Below are 27,191 nucleotides of genomic sequence, written 5' to 3' on the forward strand. Positions count from 1 at the left end.
GGTTCAGTTTCATCTGCCGCACAGCTCTCTCCCTTTACTTGGTTTCATTCTCACCAGTTCAAAGCTGCAGCTGCTTTTCTTTCCCACACTGCGGCCCCCAGAGGCTGTTTTTGGTTAACAAAGCCAACATCAGCTAAAAAGCACATGAAACTTCCTTTGGGCCTGCTCATTAGCTGCATGAGGAAATCACCTTTCCCATTTTGCTCTGAGGGGGGAACATCCTTCTGTCTTCCCAGAAGTAGTCGTCAAAGCAAGTTTTCACCCCAGGCACCCTTTTTCACCAAGAACCATCCCCACACCCCTGTATTTTGCTGGTATCAGATATAAAAGGTTAATTTATGTGTAAATATAAAAGGGAATTCGAAGGGGGTGTGTGTCATGGCAGTTTCCAATAAGCGCATGAGGAATAAAAGGGGAAAACCTCTTCAGACTTAACTGTGGTGTTTGCTACAGTAAATGATATAATAAATCAAACCACTCAAATTGAATAAACAGTTACGTTAGTCCTTGTTTTAGTTATCTTATAAGTCTTTTCGTTATTATTTTTTAAAAGCCATTCTTTCAAATATTTGTGCTAGAATGTAAATCCCCAAAGGCCAAGTACTTTAGGGAACATGCTAAAAGGCACGTTTCCTGTAGAAAACTAGTTCCATGTGGCCTTGCAGGGCTAACAAAAGGATGTTTGTGTCACCTCGAAGTACAAAATTGGGTTGGTGTTAGATTCATGTGATTTAATAGCCACAATTAATCATTTGCAGACATCTTGTTTTAGGTTTTATAACTTTAAAATGGCACTGTGTCAGTCGGTAATTTAAATAATCAGTAATCAGGTTGACATTTGTATTTAACCTAGTTTTAATAATGTTGTTTTTCTTTAGCACACGGTTTAGTTTCAGGGGAAGATGCTAGCTTATGCTCTTTTATTTGCACTAGTATTTTCCTTGATTTCAATGGCACCATTTGTGTAAGAGAGATTTGACCATGAGAAAAGTTTACATTCCTGCCTCAGGCTAAAGGACCTGAAGTAAATTGCTGTTTCCTGCTGTCTTTCACACTGAGATAACCTCATTCCTATAATCATAAAAGCACTAAAAATTGTTTGATTAAGAGTAAGGATAAAACAGTTCATACTAAAACTTTAATCTCATATTCCAAAGCTGGTTTTGCCACTGAAATATGCGTAAACAGGATTTCTTACTACCGACTTCTGTGAATGGTAGGGAAGAGCAACACTTAATATTCAGCTATTAGCATCAAGATGTTCTGGTGTGGGAAAAACTATGATGACATCTGCTAAGAATAAACAAGCAAGGGGAAAAGATTATGAGAAAGAAGAAATCCTTCCCAGTGACTAAGAACTGAGAGCTAGGAAGGAACTCTTTCACTTGTCATCCTTATATGTGTTGAAAATTCATCTTTAGAAGTGAAGGAGAAATATGTTGCCACTCTCCGGGCTGAAAATATGGTTATAGACGGAGGAATAAAATTGTCGCGCATATAGATCACTGGTAGCTCTTCACATGACCTGAGAAAAAGAATGGGATATTAGAGGAACCTCCTGCTTCCTGTCTCATTGTAGAAATACCATGAGAAGGGTTGCATTCCAGTCAAAGGGTTAAAGCAACCAGTGAATCAAAAGTCACTGAAAGCAGCAAGTTAGATTCCAGACGAGGTTTCAAGTGGCCTCTATCTGCCTGGTACTTAAGCAAAGCAGTTAATCTTTCTCCTGATATGATGATACTTAAAATGCATTCTTCGTGTAGTCTTTCTGGAATCAAAACCATTTGCCATGGCCTTACAAGGTAACAGCTCTGGGTTTTTATTGGGACAGGTTGTCAAGACTTCTGTAACCTTGTGATTTATTAGTCGCCGCATACAATATTAGTAGCCACGTGATCACAGGGATTTGTGTCTGATGAGAGCTGTCAGATCTACAGTTAACGGCAGTACCAGGGAGAAGGGCCACAATTCCTTTGCCAAAATAAATCACAAATTGTCCCAAATGTGTATCAAATTTCTTTTAACCAATTCCTTGTCTTCATAAGATACAAATGGCATCCTGTCCAACACACTAAGGTCTTTCCCCTTCCTGGGATTTCCCCCCCTTAAATCTCTTAGATTAGTTCATCTCTTCCCCTTTCTATTGCTACTCAGTTTCACTTAGTTATTTGACCCCCAGGCCTGTCTTTCTCTGACCCCTACTCACATACCCTCTGTCTGATTTATGCCCTCAGCCTCCCTGTCTCACCTTATCTCTGTTCTCATCATTTTCTGGGGGGAATGACCCGGTTGCAGTTCTCTGTCATGGCACAGGAGCTTGCTCACAAGTAAATCTGCTACTAGGAATGATGCCCAGTTTGCCTTAAAGAAACTCTGCTAGATGAACCAATCTGATGTAGTGGTTTGAGTGTTGGGAGTAAGACCTGGGAGTTCAACCATGAAACTCACTGGTCGGATTTACCAAGGAAGGGCAGAGTGTGTGCCTCAGAAGCTCCGTCACAAGTTACCTTAGAGGTGACTAGTTGTAAATAGTGCCAAGCACTGGCAGGCCAGTAAATAAACGTTGCTTTGGCCTCTTTCTCAGCCTTGCATGGTGTGCTGAAAGGGAAGTAAATTGTGGGAAATAATCCTCAATTAATCCCAGAATTAATACACGCTACCATTGTGAGGACAATGGCACTGGACTGAGTTGGGATTTTCCCACCAAAATATTTTAGTGCCTTCTCCTGCCACTCCAACCTGTCACAGAGGGAATCTCACCTTCCTTCTATTTCCAGGGCAGATGGAAAGTTGGGAGAGACGGGTGTGATAGTAACAGGGAAGGAAGTCCCTATAATTGGGTCAAGAGAAGTAGCATGAAGACCATTATGGACCATCTGGTCGGCCTTGATTAGAATCATTCCGAGTCTGATCTGTTAGACCCTGAATCAAACCAAGCCTCGGTGATGGGTTCAGAGATGGAGGTCAGCTAAGCATATCATCTCCGAAGAATATCTAGGGTGTGTTTGAAAGGCATGTGATACAGCAGCCTTGCTGAGGCTGAGCAGGTCTCCACCTGGTCATTGCCTGGATGGAAACCCTGGTAACCCTTTGTATGATACCTTGAGTTCTGTGATGGAAAAAAAGCCAAAGATAAATAGAATAAATAAATGATGTGCTTCCTGTGGACCCACTGATATTGGCTTGGGGGCATCAGGTTAGCCCAGCATTATTTTACAGAAAGAATCCTTCCCAGCTCTCCAATTATCTGTTAAGGTTAGCCATGCAGAAATAGAAAAACTAAACAAGGGACTTGCAATGGCTTTTGGGGGCATCCCCTCTCCCACTGTTTCATCTTTCCCTTCCCTAAAAGCCCAGATAGATTCCCCCCTTTCCTGCTTCCTTCTCTCCTTCCTACCCACCAGCCAACCTAGTTGCCTGGTGGCCACTGGTGCCAAGTGGGGTCATGTGGTGGCTGCCAGGCTGGGTAGCATGGGGCCAGCCCAGGCCAGGTGGCATTGGGCCAGGTTGGGCTAGTTGGTGCAATGCGGGCCAGGTGGCATGGTGTGATGCCAGCCAGGCTGGACTGGGTGGTGCAGCACTGGCTGGGCCAAGCAGAGTGGCACAGTGGGGAACCTGCAAGGACTTTGGGGGTACATCACTTTCTGTTGTATCCCCCTCCCCACACTATTTCCTCTTTCCATCCTTCTGCCAGCCCCCCATCCTCTTCCCTTTCTCTGCTTCTTTCTGTCCCAGACACCCACCCACCAACCTACCTTTTATCTCCCCCCCAATATTCAGCCATATTTATTATTTGTTTGTTTATACCCCACCTTTCTCCACAGTTGGGACCCAAAGCAGCTTACATCATTATTTCCTTCTCCATTTTATCCTCACAACAACCCTGTGAGGTAGGTTAGGCAGAGAATGAATAGCCCGAAGTCACCCAAAAAGCTTCCATGACATATTGAAGAGTCCAACCTGGATCTTTCAGACCCTAGTCTGAAATTCTAACCATTACATCACACTGGCTTTAATGCAGTAGTTGTTATTGACTAGAATCTGCTGAGGCCGGGTGAGTCATGCAAGTTGGATCGTAGCAAGTCGCCTGTGGTTGCCTGTGGGCCTGGTCTCCCAAAAAGGCCAAAACAGCCCTGGAAAGGGCTGTGCCCTTCCCATCTTTTTCTGACAGAAACCAAGGCTTGAAGGCTGGCAATACGCTTGTGGTTGCTTAGCAACAGATTTCAGAGGGTATTCATTTCTTAAAGCTACAGGTCCTGCTTCTGTCATTTTGGGGATCTTACCCCCCATCTATTTTTAATTGCATCTTTTTCTGCAAACCTGGGGCTTTTCTCAGTTTTTGGAAGGATCTGTCTTGTCTGTTCATAGCTCCGGTTTCCAGATTTAAGTATCCGCAGAGTGGTACATGTTGAGATTTAGATATATTGATGATACGTTGACATTTTTGTTGCATGCTTAAGTGTGAGTGCAGGCTGGCAGGTTGGCACATAGGGATAGCACAGGAACCTAGTACCTCCTTCTGCAACAGATTTCCCAGACTGGGCAAATGCAGTCGATCTGGGAACTTTATAGCATGTATTGGCATGGAATTGATTCTATGGGATTACCTGATTCTTAGAACCTAGAAGATCTGCATTGTGGTGCCAACTCATTGTGGTTTCCTCCTCTCAGTAAAAGTTCTGTTGAGGGCAGTGTAAGCAGTAGGGAATTGGTGCCTGACTTACAGCACACTCTGGTATGTGTGAATTGCAAGAAAAGGAACTGCTTTTATTTAAGTAAAGTATTTATATGCCCACCTATCTTCAGTCTATATCAGGGCTCATCTCAGGACTTTGTCTTTGTCAATGTATTGTGTATTTGTCATTGTATTGTGGAACCCTTTCCTGGAAAAAAATGGTATTTTCATTGTGGGAAGACATTCCTATCTTGATTCTAAATGTTATGCCCTGACCCATTGGCTCCATTCTCTGAAGCATATGTAGAGAGAGAATCATGTCAGATTGGGGCTCTTCATTTCACTGTCAGGTGAGCGCATGCAGTATTTCGTGTACATTTTCACAGTAGTCATTACAGTTCTGTAAATTAGGCCAGTATTAATATCCCCATATTGTAGATATAGGAGCCCCGTGGTGCAGAGTGGTAAGCTGCAGTACTGCAATCCAACCTCTGCTCACGACCTGAGTTTGATCCCGACGGAAGTTGGTTTCAGGTAGCCGACTCAAGGTTGACTCAGCCTTCTATCCTTCCGAGGTCGGTAAAATGAGTACACAGCTTGCTGGGGGTAAAGGGAAGATGACTTGGGAAGGCACTGGCAAACCACCCCGTAAACAAAGTCTGCCTAGTAATCGTTGGGATGTGATGTCACCCCATGGGCCAGGAATGACCCGGTGCTTGCACAGGGGACCTTTACCTTTATTGCAGGTATGGGAAATTAAGCGAAGAATGAGTGTTTTGCCTAACGGCACCTTGTAGCATAGGTGAGATTTTAACCAGCAACCTCCTGTCTCCAAGCTCAGCCCCTTAGCCACTGTGCTACATGCTGAAAGCTGCAATAGTACAGGATAGAAAAATTCTATTAGTTCTTATATTTAGAGCTCTTCAATACTTAATAGCATTGGATAATATGAAGCATATTTTCTTGTATAGGTGAATTTCAATTTTGCCTCGCATTTGGATTTAAAAAGAATCTTCACCATTAATGCATGAAATTATTTTCAAAAAATCCTTATGTGTTCGTAACACAGCCCAAAGAGACCTATCTACAAGTAACAACAAGCTAATTTTATATTTTGGGAGAACATGGCATTTCATTTCATTATTGTTACCTTTTATATCCTCGCTGCAGTTTTACAGAAATGCAAAGGACTGGTGGCTCTTTGGTTTCTATTTCTGTGTGCCGCTTGGATGCACTGCAATCTTCTACACCCTAATGACATGTGAAATGCTGAACAGGAAGAACAGGAATTTGAGAATAGCTCTCAATGAACATCTGAAGCAGGTAAAGAAGTATGCAACTACCTAAAAAATGTGTGTGTGTGTTAAGTGCTGTCAAGTTGCTTCCAACTCATGGCAACCCTATGAATCAGTGTCCTCCAAAATGTCCTGTCTTTGACAGCCTTTCTCAGGTCTTGCAAATTGAGCAAATTGAGGCTTTCTTTATTGAGTCAATCCATCTCTTGTTGGGTCTTCCTCTTTTCCTGCTGCCCTCAACTTTTCCTAGCATGACTGTCTTTTCTAGTGACTCTTGGCTTCTCATAATGTGACCAAAATACAATAGCGTCCACTTCTATTTGTGTCTTCCAGGCATTACCTTTAAAACCTTTCAATACATGCTTTAATGAAACATACTAAGCCAATAGAACGTGGGGTTAAAGGTGAATTTTGATTCTCAAAAGTATTCAACCAAACTCAGAACAGAAGAATAATTTATAGTGCAGGCAGATAATGCAGACAGAATGTTTTAGACACTAGATGAGATTTCCCCTGGTGAAAAAAGGAGAAGGGGGTTCTTTTTACCACCAATCTTGGGGCCTGCGTGGTCAAAAGCCACATGGAAGGAGGCTGTAATAAAGTGGGGAATTGGCTGAGATAGAATAAAGAAGCTGCCTAGGTCATTTTATGTCATTTTAAAACTCATGTCACAGTTTTGCTCACCCACTATCTACCCTGATTCCCTTAGACTCAAGTACAAGCATTGGCCAGAGGAATCTTCTTACTTTTTCTTTCTATACTTTTTCTTTCTAAACATGTGCTTGTTGGTCCCTGTTACTTTACCCAAGTCCAAATAATAATACATTTCCGGCTGTGATATAGCTATGAAATGTTAACAGCATAAAATTGCTCTTTAAGATTGCTGTGTGCACAAATGTGTCAGGTTCTGCTGCCGTCGGGTCTGAGGCCAGGGCTGTCTAACCCTCCAACTCCAGGGTTGCTTTTAGTTGAGCAAGTACCCCAGGACAGAGCCTCAGAATACAGCAAGAGAAAGGGGGTTCTGCCTTCACCCAATTTTCCCACTCTGCTTTGCCATTTACCTATTCCCAGAGGCCTTGGAATGGGTCTGGCTCTTCCTCCCTAGCTGTCCCGGGCACCCCTTTTAAATTCTTCCCCAAGGGATGGCCAACCCAGGGCTCAGCCAATCCTCCCTCCCCAATCCATCCCTGGTTAGTGTCAAGCCCCTGGGCCAATGGATACTTGCCGTGGAGTGGTGAGTTCACTGGTCCTTTCCCCTAGACTTCTTTAAATAGCTGGCTGCCCTGCCCAACCTCCTCTAAGAAGGACAGTGCTGCTGAGTATGCTGCTGAGAGCTGGCTGGGCTCTTTCAAGCTGGCTGACTCCCAAGTAGACTCATCCAAGGCCCCACACTATTGTGACCTGATAGGCAACTTCCCCATCTGTGGGGCGTGCTGGCACAGGATGCCTTTGATGGGCCTTGCAGTTCCCTGGGGCAAGCGCAGGGGCGAAGGCATCGCCCCCAGACACATTACTTTTCAAGTTCACTCGCATGATAGACTTCAGCTAGAAAGTTATCTAATTTTCTGAATGGTCTTTTGGAAATGAAGGTGATGCACATCAGTTGGTACGCATTGACCATTCCAATCCATGACCAAAGTGAAGAGCAGCTAAGAAGATCCATAGTACTGAGGCAGCATCCTGACCATTCAAATGGATAAAAGGCAAAACCCCAAACAAAGCTTCATGGGAATTTCAGTAAATTTGGTTTTAATAACTACTGCCAGATCAGGCACTGGGTTTACTTGTGCCCTAAAAAGCTGGTTTCACCCATACATTTCTTCAGCTTCCACTTTGTTTTGCACAATGTTTGGCTTGTCTCTCACTTGCAAATTCTTGAATGTGCTTTCATCTTCCAGCGACGAGAAGTTGCAAAGACAGTTTTCTGTTTAGTTGTGATTTTTGCCCTTTGCTGGTTTCCTCTTCACTTGAGTCGGCTTCTGAAGAAACTGATGGACAAAATGACCCCCACCAGATGCGAATTTCTCTGGTACGATTTTATTTTTTATCTGTGAGCATGAGAGTGCTCTGCTTTGATTATCTTAAGTACTAAAAGTCATACCCTCAATAATAATCTGTAAGCCTTTTGAAACCCATAAAGCTATTAAATTGCACATAGTGTGCTTTTCTTTATTTTTAGAACATTCCATTTGTTTTCCAGGTGCCCCTTAGCCATACCTATGTTCTCTATAACTGACAGGCACTTCCTGTCTCACATTTTTACCTGCATCATAAATTAACCTTGATCAGGATGCAACTGAGATTGCCAACGTTCTATATGATTGGGAGAATTTAATAAGGCTTTAGGTGGCTGGGGGGGCGGGAATGAGTCAGATTGGTAACCATTTGCTTTCTCTCTTTTTAACTCTAGCTTTCTGTTGGCATTTGATTATATCAGCATGAATCTAGCAGCCATAAATTCCTGCATAAATCCTATAGCACTCTATTTTGTCAGCAAGAAGTTCAAAAACTGTTTCCAGGTAAGGACTTGCGATGATTTCAAGATGCTTGGAAATAAAGCTGTAAAATTGTCTTTTGAGGAAGAAAAAATGAAAGGGCAGCTTGAAGTTGTACTATTTTTTCCTGCCAGCTGATTTGTTAACATACCTGCATGTTTTAGTTGGACAGCCGCAGTTATCTTTTAGTTGTAAACATGAAACAGTCTCCCTAGGTAAATATTCAGTGACATTTGACTGAATTTGAGGTAACTATCTTATTAAACTCCCTTTCAGCTATTAAAAAAGGGCATGAAGGAAAATTTCATTAATCAGGAAGGAGGCATGTTATATGATTTTATTTAGCACTGTAAGATATTTCACATATTCTTACTTGTGATGCACGGAAAAAAGAAATGTGTGGCATGGCTCCCGACCGAGGAGATCTGTGCCCTAAGAGATCTGCAATTATTGCAATCTGCTAGATGATGGGCAGAGCAATCCTAAGGGTGGGGGGATAGTTCTGATGCGGCTGAGGTTGGTGCAGCCGCACAGACTCCTGATCAGTTTGCTGCACCACGGCGAGCAACCTGATCAGGGAAATTCCCCAAAGACCCCTGAAACTGCTCTATGCAGTTCCATGGGGCTATGACACCATTTTTGCTGGCATAAATCTATGCTGGCAATAGGGGGCATTTCCAGGGCAAAAGGGCTTAGAGAGCTAACTAAAGTCTGCCCCAACCCCGGGAATGCCCCCCTTTGGCGCCAGCACAAGCCCTTGTAGTGGACGAACACTGCCGCTGAGGCTGCTCCAGTGCCCATGTGTGGCGCTATCGCACTGCTCCCCAGCGCTGGTGTGAATGGGCTGGCAACAGCATTAGTGCCCATTTGCATGGCGCAAGTGGCTCTAACGCCAGCGCAGAGGTCACGCCGGCTCCTAAAGATTGCTCTGTAAATCATTAATTTCCTGAGCAAGCTGTAGTTCAGTTCTGTAATCAAGCAAAATGAGCTAAGAATCTAAGATTCTTCATTCCATATTACAAATTAGGATGAGTTGCTTTTTATCTCAAAAACTAGAAATACAAAAATGGGTTGGATCCAATGACCTTTTCTGCTGGTGGAAAGGGGAAGAAATGAGGAGGCTATGCTTGGGATCATGTGTGTACAACAGCCATGTGGGAAAGTAGTTGGCCAAGATTGAGTAAAAAAGCTGGCTGAATTCACAGATGCCAGTGTCTTTAGAAGACAGGTAGATACTACTATGTTTTCTGCTGAGCAAAGGCACCTCCACCAACTAAAGAGTGGTTGAAAGATTTTCACTGCTTCTTTCCTCCTGGAGCAGACCCTCATTTTATTTCCCATGCAATTCCTACAGGATCAACCACCCCTTGAGGTCAGGATTGGGGGGCATGACAGGATGCAGGGGAAGGTCATAAAGATTGCTTCTATAAATGGTGCATAGTATAGGAACTAAGCTTTAGTTTCCGATAAATCAGTTCCAGAAGTTTGTGTAAAGGACCAAAGTGGAGGGGGCCTGGGGCATTTGCAGTGCCCTGTCCAACTGTAAACTGTTCTCAGGCTTTGCTTATTTCTTCCACAGTTTAGTTCATTTGTCTTGTCAGCCTGATTGCCTTTACTGACACGTTCCACTACAAAGTTAATCCCCTTCTTGTCAACTACTCTGTTAAACAAAGCAAAGCTCCTCATATCTTTCTTAAGGGACCCCTTCAGTTTACAAGGAGAGAGGACTCACTGAAATATGAACCACTATTGTACCACTATTTTTGCTGTTTTGTGACAAAATGATATCTGGTTGGCAAGTAATTTTTAACATGGGCCACATTGTCAAGGATGCCCAAGGGCTGATTCAGACACTGGGTGGGCCCTGTTTGGCCATTGGAGAAATCCACATGTATCCCAGGGAACATTTGGATTTCCCAAATGGGCCAAATAGTGCCCCCCAGGACCATTTCAGGCCCTGAAAATGGCATGAGGGGAAAGGCTGAGGACTCTTCTCTATGCACAGTTCACTCCTAATCCAAATCAAGTACCAAACATGCAGTAATTGAAGAAAACCAGCAACTCACATCTGTTACACAAGGTGAGGACCCCAGATCCAATCTGTGTACTTTATAATGTGTGGATAAAGGCCAGTGATATTAGATCTGCTCACTGCCTCATTCCTACATTACAAGTCCCTGTCTTCCAGTACAAACTGCAGTATAGCCTTGACAAAGAATTTCATTTGGGTACCTCAGCTGATTACTACCTTTTTCCTTTCTCTTATGCATGGGGGGGGGAGTGCTGTAGGTAATAAGGTCAGGTCACTTACAAAGCCTCTGTTGCTGCTTACACTGGTGATACTGTGTGTGCGTGGGTTTCTGCTTGGGGGAAATTAACTGAAATGCCTAAAAAGTGAGCAGTTAGTCTGGACATATTTATATTAAACTAAATATGTTAAGGGCAGCCATGAAGGAGCTAGAAAAGATTCTGAAGTGTAAGGATGTGTCACTGGCCACCAAGATTAGGTTAATTCATGCCATCGTATTCCCTATTACTGTGTATGGGTGTGAAAGCTGGACAATAAAGAAAGCTGACAGGAAGAAAGTAGACTCCTTTGAAATGTGGTGTTGGAGGAGAGTGTTACGGATACCATGGACTGCCAAAAAAACAAATCAGTGGGTTATAGATCAAATCAAGTCTGAACTGATTCTAGAAGCTAAAATGACTAAACTGAGGCTATCGTATTTTGGTCACATCATGAGAAGGCAAGAGTCACTAGAAAAGACAGTCATGCTAGGAAACATTGAGGGCAGCAGGAAAAGAGGAAGACCCAACAAGAGATGGGTGGACTCAATAAAGGAAGCCACAGCCCTCAATTTGCAAGACCTGAGCAAGGCTGTCAAAGATAGGACACTTTGGAGGACATTGATTCATAGGGTTGCCATGAGTCGGAAGTGACTTGATGGCACTTAACACACACATTCAAATATGTTAATATGTTAATTAAATATTACTCTTGATTCAGGCCCCCAACTTAGTTCCACTCCGTTTGGTACCATTAGTACAAGCTTAAGCCTGACATTGCCCATGTTCTGTTGTACTTACTCACTCTTGAGAGTTCTGCTCGCCAGGAAATGATCCTTCATGATTAATACTCTGGAAATGTTTCTCTTGCCAGTCGTGCCTCTGCTGTTTGTGTTACCAGAATGGATGCCAAACAACATCTGTTTCTATGAATGGAACAAGTATTCAGTGGAAGAACAATGAATTGAACAACTACAACACAGAACGGAGCATCCACAAGGACAGCTTAAACTGAGGTTCAACAGAAATTGCACAGTTCAATCGGAGAAGGAGATGCAGTCAAATTTTTTAAGCAAGACCTTTTCTGAGATTTAAATTAAAAAAAAATTCAAACAGAAATATTTGATCCCTTGGCGCTTAATTCCAAAGATGACCAAATAGACTTGGACATACCTTGGTGAAGTTCTGTACAGATTTCCTAATTAAAGTCTGGAAATTTTTTAAAAATTAATTGACTTCTTGGTGATAAGAAGAATTCATGCAGTATTCTGCTGAGTGTTTGCCAACTGCAAAGATGGAACTACTTAATACATATGTCCTCTTAAAAGTTGATGGTAAGTCAGAATTAGTAATGGCGGATTTTCAAAATACTAAGACCTGTCATTGCTTAGTGGTGCCATCAATACCTTTGCTGTTTGTTTGGCAGGAAATATGTTCATAAATATATTCACAATTTAAAGCATGCTCAGTGTGAATTTTGAAAAGCTTTCTGCATATATTTGTGCCAGCATTTTAGTTATCAATATTGCAAATGAGACATTAGTATTTACAGCACTTTGCTAGCCACTGATATGATTTCTAGGAGTGGACCTGAAATAGCATCAATATTAGATTCTTATGTTATAAATGGATGCCCCAAACATATCATCATATAATAGTTCGACAAACTCTTTACTAAGCAGGTACATTTATATAAATCAACATCAGTGTGATCCTTTATGAAAGCATATCTGAAGACCCATCCATAGCCCACTGCTTACATTTCAGCACTCTTACTAGATCACGAACCTAGTACCTTCATCTGGCAGAATCTATTATGACCACAGAATGAAATGTGAGTACAGCAGTATGAATGGATCATGTAGCAGATCATTACCAAAACCGTTTACAAGAGTGCTTACAAATTATAGGCATTAAAAAGTAAATATCCAGTGGAAGAACAGTGGTAAACAGAAAGATAACAAATTTTGCCTTATCTGGCTAACCAGCCTTACTGGAAAATCATTCTATTAAAATCAGTAGGACTTTCCTCTAATCCATTGTAATTGAGATTGGAGTTCTTAACAGAATAACTAAACCCCTGAAGCTGCAATTTGCTTGTATTTTTGTGTCTTTATGGAGGTAATTTAACACAGGGCACTGAGAAAAAGTGGCTGGGCATAGACAGGCACTGACCCCTACCCACCTTTAGCTTGGAGCAACTAAACATAAATGACGAGCATCTCCAGGTGATGATCCAAACATGCATCAGATATACATACCCAGCCAATTAGATGCACACGACAATATGGATGAAGGAACATGCATCCTAGGTATGAATCAGCAATGCACCCAGAAAGCTGCTTATGTGCCTGGAAAGCATATCATAGATCAAGGGGCTGTGTTTGAACATCTTGTGTGGCAGTAATCAGATTTTGATTGAAGTTTTGGTTATGGCATTTTGCCAATAAACAAGCAAAAATTGTCAGTACATACAAGCATCTCCTGACAGTGACTCTAGTTTTAAAAGTTCATTCAAAATCATTGTATTTGTGCCTGTAATAGAGCACAGTCCTCTAATGAGTACCTTGTCAACATCCGTACTATTTTATATTTGACAAGTGTTTCGGTGTTGTAATTGGCCTTTCCCCCCACCCCACTTCAATATTGCAGTACAAAGTGCATATCCACAAACAAACGTTCAAGATAGTTTCAGGAGGATAGTTGTGTTGGTAGAAGAGCTAGATTTTAGTCCAGTAGCTCCTTAAAGAATAACTAGATTTTAGGGTATAAGCTTTTGAGGTTCAAAAAAGAAGAAGAGTTGGTTTTTATACCCCACTTTTCTCTACCTTTAAGGAGTGTCAAAGCAACTTACAATCACCCTTGTGAGGTAGGTGGGGCTGAGAGACTTCTGAGAGAACTGTGAATAGCCCAAGGTTACCCAGCAGGCTTCATGTGGAGGAGTGGGGAATCAAACCTGGTTCTCCACATTAGAGTCCGGCACTCTTAAGCACTACGCCATGCTGGCTTTGTCACATGTCTGACAAAGGGAGCTTTGACTTCCAAATATTCAAGGTCTTCCTCAGTGTGCGTGCCGCATGGACACTCCTAAGCAGAGTTACACCCTTCTACATCAGTTGAAGCTAGTGGACTTAGAAGTTTATTACTTTGTTTAGAATTGCACTGACAGTGGCTTGGTTCCGACGTATTTCATCATATCCCAATCAGGACTTCCAAGTTCATCAGAGAGAATCTCGTTTGTGTCATAGCTTCCCTCTGAGTGTCATTAATTATGTATATTTAATAACGAACGTTGTTACGTTGCTCATTTAAATCAGTGACTAAAAGTAAAGTGGTTTTTAGCTGAGACAGGGTAAATGACAATGGCTCCAATCCTGTTGCCTGTTATGAGTAGGAAAGTCCTATTAGCTTTAAGAGAAATTCCAAATAAGTAACTAGAGTTGCAGCCAATGTACCCAGTGGGATATTTCGGGGGGGGGGGGGACCAAAAAAAACAAACCATGATGAAATCCTGAAATAATTTCCAACTGTTATATTATTTTCTGCATATGACTGGGTTTTTTGGTCAACCCAGGCATATCTCAGTGTTCAGAATTCATCTGCAACTATTATAACTAAGCCAGACTACCATCGTTGGTCATGTTACAGTATTATGTTTCCTTTTGCCATTTCCCCCCCCCCAGTTTTTATAATTGTTGCATATGGCTCTGACTAGCTTCCAGAGGAAATGATGATTCACAAATACAATAAAATAAATGTGAAATTTGAATCCACGTAAATGAATTATTGCTTCCTCATTGTTGTCATAAGCTCTATTGGGTGGCCATTATTTGCCTGTTATTGCTAAACAGGTAGCATTTTATTAGCCAGCAAAATGAATTATAGCAATGTAGTATATGATGTGCGTGCTACATAAAACCTCCAGGAGATTTATAGCAACTGCTCTGCTTGGCTTAGGAAAATAGCCATGTGCGGCATGGAACATCTAGCTGTATTTCAAGTGGCAGACACAATTCTGTGCATAATTTACAAGGTCAGATGTGAATTGCATACAATTATATCTGCTGAACAATTTCCAGAATGTTTACAAACAGCAGTGTAAATGACTGTGCATTTTAGTGAGTGCTTCTCTTAACGGCCTTTGTCTGTGTATATACATATGTATGTGTTAATGTCTCCAAGCAAAATATAATGTATTGGCATTGTTTTGTAATAATATGTAAGAGCATGGTATAGATGAAGCCTTGAGGATTATTTTCCCCCTCAGAGCCTCTACATGACAACACAGCAATATAAATAACTTTTTTTCTGGTTTTGACTGAGTGGGTTCAGTTTCTGTGCCAACATGGGTTAAAATATGCCATAATATAAGAACACAAGGCGACAATTTCTCCAGGGAACCATTTATATTCCTGATTTTACAACCTTGTATTATAAAGGTCTTTGATAGAGCTACAACCAGAGTGCGATATTCGACGTCTCGCTACCTTCTTTTCCCTGCTCCAGCCTATGTGTTTTACAGCATGTTGACAACAAACTCTAAAACAGAAGTGATGTGATTAAAAAATGATCTTTCCAGCTCTTGAGGGAATGGCCTAAGTCTAAAAAGTCCAGTCCAACATCAGTCTAACATCAATCCACATCTGCTGACCACTCACATTGTGGCCTGTGGCTTTAAGCATACTCCACTAAGGAAGAGTAGAAGTCATCACAGAAGCCAGTAGCACAGGAGCTGCCTGGTAGCTCAGTGGGAAAGGGAGCTGCAGTGAGGAACAGGAAAGGTTAGGCTTGAATACTGAATACTGAAGTGACTTGTAAAAGATCAAGTTTACCTTCTGCATGTTCCGGCAGCAACCTTGATCGTTAGTATGAAAGGTGGGTAGACAGCCTCCCACTTCAGCGTGCAACACCCTACCAATAAAGGCACAGCAGGCAGAAGAAGAAGAGTTGGTTTTTATATGCCAACTTCCTCTACCACTTAAAGCAGAATCAAACCAGCTTACAATCACCTTCTCTTCCCCTCCCCACCACAGACACCCTGTGAGGTAGGTGAGGCTGAGAGAGCCTGACTTGCCCAAGGTCACCCAGCTGGCTTCGTGTGTAGGAGTGGGGAAACAAATCCAGTTCACCTCCACTCATGTGGAGGAGTGGGGAATCAAACCCGGTTCTCCAGATCATACTCCAACGCTCCAAACCACTGCTCTTAACCACTACACCACGCTGGCAGAATATAGACTCATGATGGCACCTTCCTAGACTTTGGGGTATCTGCCCTTGACCTTTCCATGCTACGCAGACAAATTCATAGTACTGAAGAAGCACAGCCACATAGACTAAAACAAATGGGACCACTGTATAGAGATGATCACAGTGGGAAAACCTACTCTCAGTACACAAGAATTCCCTTAACACCTAGTTACATTTTCTTTTGATACTGCTTGCAGGAGAAAATCCTGAGATTAGTCACTTCACCATGCCGTGCAATGCATGCATTTCAGAGGGAGTGGTGCATGGGCCAGGAGCCTAATTCACTAACCACATCCCACCCAGTCCTAGATCTCCCATGTTCTTTTGGTTCATTGCCAGTGCTCTCTGGCTTTCCCCCAGCAGAAACTGGTACTGTTACCCTTCCCCACTGTGGCAGCAACACTGCCAGCAGTGAGCTGAGGTGAGTTCAGGAGGATACTGAGCTATTTGGGTCCTTTTCCTCTGACTTCCTCATGCTCTCAGTGGCAAGCCCCTGGTCAAGATGTAAATGCCCATCCTGTCCTCTCCCCCCCCCTCCCGTGTGTTAGCTGATCGAGACAGCTGAGGTAAGTAACAAGGCAGGGGTTCTCCATCTGCCAACCATCAGAAGAACAGAGACGTGGTAGAAACATTTCCCACTTGTGTATTCCAAGGTACATGGACATGAGGACAGAGTGGTGTATCCTATGTTTTGCTTTACTTTATAATGTCCTTCTGGGGTAGTGGCTAGACTGTTTGACTAGGATTGGGGAGGCCTGGATTTAAATCTCTACTCAGTTATGAAGTTCATTGAATGACCCTGTGACAGTTAAATCACACAGTTTAGCCTACCCCTGCAGATGTGAAAATTATTTTATTCAATTTATACCCCACCCTCCCCAGCCGAAGGCCGGGCTCAGAATGGCTCACACAACATTCCAACATACAATTAATACCATGGAACACGTTTCACTATTTTGCCCTCTTCATGAAAATGCTCGTGATGAAATGATTTCTCCATTGTTGGTAAGATTCCCAGGCCAGGACTCAGCGGATAGCGGCGAGAACCCTCAGGTTACAACTCAGATTGCCAAATTTTGTTCTGTGTCTATGAAGCTTCGTAGACATCTGCTAGAATGATGTTATTGGTACTTACTACACTTTTTTCTACCCCATCCACTTGTATGTAAAGTGTTCTTAAAATTTATATAAATATTTCTCATTTTTTTAAAACGCTTTTTTATATTGTTCATGCGAGGTTTATTGTTGTATAGTTTTTACTGGTATGATTGTAGTAGTAATGGGAGATTTCAATTATCCTGACATCTGTTAGAAGGCTAATTCTGCCAAAACAACCAGGTCCGACAAATTCCTCACTTCCCTTGAAGACTACTTCATAGTGCAAAAAGTGGAAGAAGCGATAAGGGGAACAGCCATTTTGGATCTAATCTTAACCAATTATGATGACTTGGTTTATGGAGTAGAAGGAGTGGGATCTTTAGGTGGGAGTGACCATGTTCTCCTGGAGTTTGTTATACAGCAGAAAGGAGAAGCAAGAAATAGTTAAACATGTACTCTAGACTTTAAGAAAGCTGATTTCAATAAATTTAGGGAACTGCTGGGTGTGATCCCATGGATGAGAATATTGAATGAGAAGGGAGTACATGAAGGATGGGAAATTCTTAAAAGGGAGATATTGAAGGCTCAATTTCAACTAATTTCCATGAGGATAAAAAAAGGTAGAGGTTTGAAGAAACCAGGGTGGATGACTAAAGAACTTTTGGTTGAGACAGGATTTAAGAAGGGCATGTACAAGAAATGGAAAAAGGGAGAAATCAACAAAGAGGAATTCAAACAAGTAGCCAGCAGATGTAGGGAGAAAGTCAGGAAGGCTAAAGCGCAGAATGAGCTCCGGCTAGCCAGGGAAGTTAAAAACAACAAAAACTTTTTTTTTTTGGTTATGTCCTTAACAAAAGGAAGATCAAGGTAACGATCGGGTCATTGCGTGGAGAGGATGGTGAGTTATTAACGGGAGGCAGAAAAGGCAGAATTACTTAACTCCTTTTTTGTATCAGTCTTCTCCCAAAAGGGGAATAGTGCTCAACGTGGGAATAATGGAGCAGAGGATGCAATAGAGGAATTACAACATAGTATAGACACTGAGATAGTACAGGAATACCTGGCTACTCTTAATGAATTCAAGTCTCCAGGGCCGGACGAACTGCATCCAAGGGTGTTAAAAGAACTGGCTGAAGTGATTTCAGAACCACTGGCAATAATCTTTGAGAATTCATGGAGAACAGGAAAAGTTCCAGCAGACGGGAGGAGGGCAAATGTGGTTCCCATCTTTAAAAAGGGGGGAAAGGAAATCCCAAACAATTATCGCCCAGTCAGCCTGACATCAATACCAGGTAAAATACTAGAGCAGATAATTAAACTGACGGTCTGTAAGCACTTAGAAAGAAATGCCGCGCTCACTGACAATCAACATGGGTTTCTCAAAAACAGGTCATGCCAAACTAATCTCATATCTTTTTTTGAAAGAGTGACAAGTATGGTAGATGAAGGGAATGCTGTAGATGTAGTGTACCTTGATTTCAGTAAAGCCTTTGATAAAGTCCCCCATGATGATCTTGAAACAAAGCTAGTAAAATGTGGGCTGGACACTGCTACTGTTAGGCGGATTGGTAATTGGTTGACCAACCAAACCCAAAGGGTGCTCATTAATGGCACAACTTCATCCTGGAGAGGAGTGACTAGTGTGGTACCACAGGGGTCTGTCCTGGGACCGGTACTATTTAATATTTTTATAAATGACTTGGATGATGGAATCAAATTTGCAGATGACACCAAGTTAGGAGGGGTAGTTAATACCCCGGAGGGTAGGGTCAGAGTTCAGAATTACCTCGATAGACTGGAGAGCTAGGCCATAAGCAATAAAATGGATTTCAATAGGGAGAAGTGTAAAGTACTTCACCTAGACAGAAACAACATAAGGCACAGGTACAGGATGGGAGATAGTTGGCTTGACAACAGTACATGTGAAAGCGATCTGGGAGTCTTAGTGGACCACAAACTGAACATGAGTCAACAGTGTGATATGGCGGCTAAGAAGGCCAATGCAATTCTGGGCTGCATCAATAGGAGTATTGTGTCTAGATCAAGGGAAGTAATATTACCACTGTATTCTGCATTGGTCAGACCTCACTTGGAATACTGTGTCCAGTTTTGGGCTCCACAATTTAAGAAGGATGTTGACAAGATGGAGTGTGTCCAGAGGAGGGGGACCAGAATGGTCAAAGGTCTGGAATCCATGCCTTATGAGGAGAGACTTAGGGAGTTGGGTTTGTTTAGTTTGGAGAAGAGAAGTTTGAGGGGAGACATAATAGCCATGTTTAAATATTTGAAGGGATGTCATGTTGATGAGGGAACTAGCTTGTTCTCTGTTGTTCCAGAGACTAGGACACGGAGTAATGCACTTAAACTAATAGAAAAGCGATTCCACCTAAACATTAGGAAGAACTTTCTGACAGTGAGGGCTATTCGACGGTGGAATGTGCTGCCTCGGAGGGTGGTGGAGTCCCCGTCTTTGGAGGTCTTTAAGCAGAGGCTAGATGGCCATCTGTTGGGAGTGCTTTGATTGTGGGATCCTGCATGGTGGGGGGAGGGTTGGGGTCACTGGGGATGTGGGGGGAGGTAGTTGTTAATTTCCTGCGTAGTGCAGGGGGTTGGACTAGATGACCCTGGTGGTCCCTTCCAACTCTTATGATTCTATGATTGACTGTACCAATAAATATTATTATTATTATTATTACAATATACAATTTAAATAGCATAAAACATCTAAAACACGATTAAAACAGCCCTATAAAATCCTAACTAATATAAAATATCCGATTAACATAAAAACCAAATACGCCCCTCACAATGTAACATAGAGCTACAGCATGGTGAACAGGGGGGTAGGCCCCCACAGATAGTAAGAGGGAGGAATAAACAATGGAGGGTTGGGGAGGCCAACATTTATGGAAGGAGGAACTGTAGCTGGCCTCAACCATAAGCCCAGCGGAATAGCTCTGTCTTGCAGGCCCTGTGGAACTCTCCAAGGTCCTGCAAGGCCCTGGTCTCACTGGAGAGGCTATTCCACCAGGAGGGTCCAGAGCAGAAAAAGCCCTGGCCCTGGTCGAGAGCAGCCAGACGCTCTCGGGCCGGGGATCACCAAAAGGTTGGTATTCGATGTTCGCAAAGTTCTCTGGGGAACATACAAGGAGATGGAGGGAAGAACCACAAGCAACACCATGAGCTCTCTTTGAGGAAGGGAGGGATAAAATCACTAGAAGAATTTCCTAGTGGTACACTATAGTTCAGGAGCCCCGTGGCGCAGAATGGTAAGCTGCAGTACTGCAGTCCAAGCTCTGCTCACGACCTGAGCTCGATCCTGACAGAAGTTGGTTTCAGGTAGCTGGCTCAAGGTTGACTCAGCATTCCATCCTTCCGAGGTCAGAAAAACGAGGCAAACCACCCCGTAAACAAAGTCTGCTTGGGAAACGTCGGGATGTGACATCACCCCATGGGCCAGGAATGACCGGTGTTTGCACAAGGGACCTTTACCTTTATTGCAGATATGGGAAATTAAGCGAAGGACGAGTGTTTTGCCTAACGGCACCTTGTAGCATAGGTGAAATTTTAACCAGCAACCTCCTGGCACCAAGCTCAGCCCCTTAGCCACTGTGCTACATGCTGAAAGCTGCAACGGGTCAGGAATGACCCAGTGCTTGCACAGGGGACCTTTACCCTTTTTTTAACACTATAGTTGGCTGTGAAATAACTGGAATCCCCCAGTTGTGGTTGTCGGGAGGAGAACAACAAGGTGAGTCTGTCATCTGCAGCTGTCTATTGACTTCAATGAGGGGTTGTTCCCTTATGTTGCCTCTTTTGCACATGTCGCCTTACACCATCGTTGGAAGAAGGGAGATAATCTGTAAATGAGCATAAGAGTTCTCATAAGTTGATGCCATCAGTATGCCTCCTACATTCCCCCCCTTGTATTTGCAGTAAATGGTCCGCTAGCATCAGCCTCCCTCTGAGGCAATGGTATTACTACACTGTCATAATTTTTCCTGGCAACATTGCATTGTGTTCTGCAGCTAGGAGGGTTTAGGAACGTTCTTTTTCCCACACAGCAGGTGCATGTTTAAGTTGGAATTTGTAAATATCTCAGAATCAGAATGGCTGGTATTGTGCAAAAAAAGTCTCACTTTATGCACTGTATGCTACAAAAGCAAGGAAAACCAATAAAATCACACATCATAGCTAACCTTTGACAGTCTGGCAAATTTGGAAAAGGAATTAATGCATGGGGGGGGGGATCCTGGAGGATCAGCAGTCATTCCCAGCTGATACTTTTCAGCCTGTCAAAAAGATTTTTGGGGAGCACAGAGGGTTTCTATTTCCAGATTATGTTTTGAAACTATTTACAGAGTCTGCTACAATAAATACTGCTGAGGTGGAAAGAGGGAGGGATCTAAAGATGTAGGTCAACAATTCTCTCTCTAAAGAAAGATAAAAAGTGAATTGACCTCTGGTCTACTGTTGGCAAGATCCCCACCCCACCCCCACTTCATGTATCCATGATTGCTGCTGAAATCAATTCCTGCTTGATTCACACTTTCACAGTTATGTGTTACAATAGCATCTCCAGGGGCTGTTCTGTGTGTGTATATTTGTGTGTGTGTGTACATATTCAAGATTCCATTTGAATCTTACAGGAACTGCAAATGCACTTGGCTACAATGGAATTCCAAATCAACCTATGACTTAAGCGTGGTAGCCCTTAAAGAGATATGCCAAATTAACAGCCAAATTAAACCTAACCAACTGTTATTTAAGCTCTCTACATATGATTCTATGCATACTGAAATCAATACATGTAGAGGAGGAGGAGAAGGCATGAGTGCGCTGGCCTTGTTTGCTGCTGACACATCGCCAGCTTGTGAACATGGAGCCTATATGCATAGTAAGTGTTCACACAAAGGCTCCCTCCCCTGATTGGGAACAATGCTTTTTTTAATGCTCCTAATCAGGGGGAGGGTGCCTATGAGTGTACACTTTCTACACACACAGGCTCCATGTTCATAAGCAGTTGATAGTGTGAAAGTGGGGGCAGCATGCTCATGCACCCACCCCTTCTACATGTATTGATTTTGGTGAACACTGTCATGTGTAGAGGGCTTTGAGTAGCTTTCTTTGCTATCTTCTTGGGAAGGAACAAGGCAGATGGAAGTGCAAACATACTCCTAAAGCACCAATCGATCCATGCCTCCCCCAGGTAGTACAGCCTTTGCAATGGAAATTGCCATGGAAAGTGTAGATGTTCAGATGCCTTTTCAATATCACCTGTATTTTGTATAGTGATGAATGCTACCCCTCCTTCATTTCTTTATAGGGTGGATTGTGGTACTCTCCTCTTCCTCCCTTCCTTTTTCTTCTTTCCTCCCCTCTCCTCTTGGTCCCTTCCTTAAATTCCTTCCTGCTGTTTCTTCCTTTCCCTTCCTGGTGTGATGTTCCCTTGTTTCTTTGTCCTTTCCATCTCCATCCACCACCACCACCACCACCCGACTGTGAGACATCAATAAGGGGCATGGATGCATGGCCACCTCAAATAATATCCTCCCTAATGTGGAATAATTAGGTGCCATTGGGGTGGGATTGAAATTGGGGTGGCTGGAGATCTTCTGCTATTACAACTGATCTCCAGCCAACATAGATCAGTTCACCTGGAGGAAATGGCTGCTTTGGCAACTGGACTCTATGGCATTGAAGTCCTTCCCCTCTCCAAACCCCACCCTCCCCAGGCTCCGCCCCCAAAATCTCCATGTATTTCCCAACCCAGAGCTGGCAACCCTACAAAATGACTGACATGTGGGTAGCAACCCTTCAGTGGTGACATCCCAGTTCTAAAATGTCCTTCAATAGAGATAGTTATTTGGCACTTTCTTTACTGAGATTCAGGTGAAAATGGTGTTAATAATATGAACTTTTAGTTATGATTCTTCCTTCCATTGCTGATTCCTTGATCTTTCTTCTGTTGTTTCTATTATCTGCTAACCTGTTTTGTTTTTTTATTGTGATTTTATGGTACTTTTATATTTTATAGGAAGTTGCTTTGAAGCGTACAAAAAGCTTGTTTGAAAGGTGCATGACTCAACTTTTTAAAAATAAAGAATAAATAAAACTGGACATTTTATTTTACTTATCAAAAAATTGTCTTTTATTTGCAACTTCTGTTTTTTTCTGTTTCGGTGGAGTGGTTTCTTTTCTTGATAAAGCCTGTGCTAAGAAAATCCTGCAATTTCTACAGATGGCTAGCCAGACATGCTGGCAACAAAAACCACAACTGTCTCACAAAGTAATCTGATAGATATCTCTTGTAATCACAAATCCCTTTCCCATCTCTTTTTTGTTTACTTGGGTACATGATAAAGAGTATTCCTTTCATCCTTACAAGCAGGCCAGGTAGAAGAATTAAGTAACTAGATAAGGAATAACCAACTTCCACTTTTCATGGGTAATCTCCCTTCTTTTCCCTTCAATCTGTAAAACCAGTTCTGTGCAGTTTCCCCAGAACTGTTTCTCTTTATTCACTGATAATTGGGAATATAATTTATAATGGGTTTAATATGATAAACTGCCTTAGTTCAACACGTGAAGTGCCATGTTCTTAATTTGGTCTATTTGTGTAGACACTAAACAGATTTAAGGGAAAGGGTGGAGGTTTTACATTGCATTGTTTTGTTTCTGAAAGACTCACTTAGGAAAGTCCCAGCCTTTAAATGGAACCCCACCAATTTGCTACTGCATATGTATGTTGCTAATTGGATTAATTGGCATGGCTTTCCCCAAAGAGTCCTAAAGTGGTGGTTTGGTGAGGGCCTTCATCATTCCTTGTTAGAGATCCCTTGCTCCCTCACAGAACTAGTTCCCAGAATCCCAGGGAAAAGGAAATGAGCATTAAATAAATTTAATTATCTGGTGTAGATATGCCCTGTCAAGTAATACGAATAGGTATAAATTCTACTTGCTTTCTGCACCTTATCATCATACCAACTAGTGAAGATATTCTTCAGAGCTGATAGGAGGTTGGGATATATATTAAGCAGCAGTAGGCAGCCATGTCCTACCACCAGAGACAACATGTACCATACTCCATACTTCTTACTGTCACACCTTTCCTTTTACATAAGCAGGCTCCACAACATTCGAGATGGAGGTGGCCTAAAAATTCAAATTCATAAATAGATTAATATTCTAGCAAAATAAAATGCATATCATGAAAAACACTTGACAACTCAGTATATCCAGATCAAAGTTATCTTTGTAAATAAATTTTATTCTCAATAAATTGGACTATATAAGTTTCAGACTGGTATTCCAGTTGAAATAGTTGATCCGGTTATCTAATGGGATTTTTAAACCCACTGAATGAATCTGAAGCCTGTTTCAAATAGCATTGTTGACATAGGCAAGCAGAAATAATCCAGCCTCTGGGACTGGTAGTTTCCGGCTTAAACATATGCAATACTGTCTGGAAATTTCTTTTTCTGTGGTTGATTACAAAAAGATAAGTCTTGCAAAAGACATGTCTTCTAGGCTTTTGGAAAATACAGTTTATACTAACAAAATGCTGAATAGAATTGAAATGCTAAATCATTCCTCCTGTACTGTAAAAGATGGCATAAACAATGTTTTTGCAGCAAAAGATAAAACTAAATTATACTAAAATGTCTGCTATGGGTAGAGAAAAATTACAGTATCCTCTTACAACTGCCTTGAGCCCCCTTTTGGGGGAGGAATGGAGGAATACAATTTTTCTGATAAATAAAACAATATTCCAGAAATAAGACCAGATTGTAATTTTATGTTAAAGTATTAAACTTTATATTCTCATTTATTTATACTACCATTTTTATGCTATCTTACTACCGATCAGAGACCCCAAGGCAGTGAACATAAACACATTAAAACACTTGAACAATTAAAAAGAACGTTTAAAATGATAAAATAATTCAATAAAAACACATGAACAATACCAGAACCAGGGTGGAGGGCCTATAACCATTTTTGGGGGTATGCCAAATGAAACAAAAAAGCCTTCACCCACTGGCAGAAGACACTGGGAGAGGGAGAGTATTGGTAGAAAACAGTGCTAGGAAAAGAGGTCAGGAACAATTTTCAGACCAAACTAATTTTAAGAACTCCTTACATCCCTGAGTAGTGATAATCTGTTTAGTTACAAACATACAAATAGAGTCCATTAGTAACAAGCAGGGTCTTAAAAGCAGGTTTCATGATCGCTAATCTTACCTTAGATTCTCAGGCAGCAATTGCATCTTAATTTTAAAGGATCTTTCCCCCAACTTTTTTAAGTGTGTAAAACAGATGTGGGTGCCTTCAGGTTGAGAGGAGGTCAAGCAGAGCAGGGTGTAGTAGAGGGGCAATTTAACCCTGTCTCTCCGTCCACCTAACCCATGCTTTATTATTTGAGGGATAAAAGATATAATGGTCTGTATCTTTAACTACTCAGGAAAACAGCTGCTGTGTGACAGGCAGTTTACAGTACAATCCTCTGCAGAGTTATGTCAATCTAAGCCCTGTAACAGCCCTTTCCCTTGGCTAACATATAGCCAACCCCAGATTTTTCACTGCTTCTGTCTGGGTCCAAGCTTAAATTACAAAATTGTTTTCTCTTCTCTCAGGAAGACCGTGCAGATGCCCGGCCTGATACCTGAACTTGCAGATATTATCCATTCAGGGATAATACCTTAAGGAAATGTCAACCAATCACCCTTGATTATTAGCAAGCCATCAGCATAACTAAGGATCATTCTTGTAGAAAACCTATAAACCTATAAAGGAAGTGTTAATTATAGCTTTTTGGATATATTTAATGACAGTTAATTTTTAATACGAGTGCAATAGTTAGCATTCCAATACAAAAAAAGTATATCTGATTTGCTTTCAGTATAATAATCTACAGATGTTGAAGGAAACCATGACTTTGATTAATTACCTGTTAAAGAAGCTAAGCAAGATATATTCGTGCACTTCATGGCAATTATGTAAAGCAAGGGAACTAATCTGGAAAATATTAAATAAATGTGGAAAAAATGCAGAACCAGTGAAAGGGGTGGTTTGATTTTCCTGTATTCACAGAGAGCTGAGAAAGGGGGGGGTGTCATTCGGAGGCTAATTTGTATAATTAGTGTTCTCTCCCATGATTGAATGCTTTGAGTCCATACACGTACATTATCTCCTTACAGAAAGTTAACATACGTCTGGGGGCTGGTTGACCTAGCTTAACTCTGACTACCAGTTTCCTATAAAAAGGATTCTTTTTGTATGGATAAACATTCAATCATGTGAACCCTCTCCATGCAGTCTGATGTGCTACAGCCCACCTCAGACCCAGTGTAGTACCTCAGTCAAGACTAGGCCACGAGTATTTTTCTTGGGAAAAACGTGAGTCTGAAATCCAGTCAAAGTTTATTAAAGTTTTGTGGGAAAACGGCTTTTTGGCAGCATCCCAGCCTATAAGGGTCTGAGATTGATGTGTCAGAAAGACTCAAGAGGCCTAACAAGCCACTTTACAACATTAGACATTTATTTTTCCAGAGGCCCAGTTTAAGAGTTTCGGTGTCTTAATAAAGGTTTTTAAACTCCAGCACACAATCAAATAAGCTAGTACAGAATCCCACAAAGCATATTAATAAGTGTGCTGAACAATGCTATTATTCCAAAGTTCTTCCCTGGATCAAAATATTTTTCAAACAGAAGGTAATCTCGGGGGGGGGGGGAAACATGGATTTAGAAATATGATTCGCAACAAGAATGTCTTCTAGTGAAAGTACTATTTCTACCTTTATTGGGATCAAAGTCTATTTACATCTTTAAGTGACCATGTGTTCTTGACTACATTTAGACAATACAACAAACCTCTATTTACCTTTGGTAACAAACAAGATGCTGCATTTTGTACCAGCTACAGTTTCTGGATCGTCTTCAAGGGCAGCATCATGTAGCTCACACTACAGTAATCTAGACTCAGGGGTATTGAAGCATGAATCAATGCGGCCAGATAAGGCATCTGCAGATTGAGAGCCAGCTTCTTAACTAGATCTTATTTTATATTTTATTTTATTGGATTTTTAGGCCACT

General features: G+C 41.9%; 1 protein-coding gene across 1 annotated transcript in view; it reads left to right on the forward strand.

The window, feature by feature from the left end:
* Nucleotides 1-11,766, forward strand: part of EDNRA (endothelin receptor type A) — a 30,574-nt gene extending 18,808 nt beyond the window's left edge. The window contains exons 4-7 of the mRNA XM_056855278.1: nucleotides 5,846-5,998; nucleotides 7,869-7,999; nucleotides 8,381-8,489; nucleotides 11,626-11,766. Of these exons, the coding sequence (XP_056711256.1) occupies nucleotides 5,846-5,998; nucleotides 7,869-7,999; nucleotides 8,381-8,489; nucleotides 11,626-11,766 (534 nt within the window). The remainder of the gene's footprint in view (nucleotides 1-5,845; nucleotides 5,999-7,868; nucleotides 8,000-8,380; nucleotides 8,490-11,625) is intronic.
* The last annotated feature ends 15,425 nt before the right edge of the window (nucleotides 11,767-27,191 follow it).

This window comes from Euleptes europaea, chromosome 9 (genome assembly GCF_029931775.1).
Source record: "Euleptes europaea isolate rEulEur1 chromosome 9, rEulEur1.hap1, whole genome shotgun sequence".
NCBI classification, from domain to species: domain Eukaryota; kingdom Metazoa; phylum Chordata; class Lepidosauria; order Squamata; family Sphaerodactylidae; genus Euleptes; species Euleptes europaea.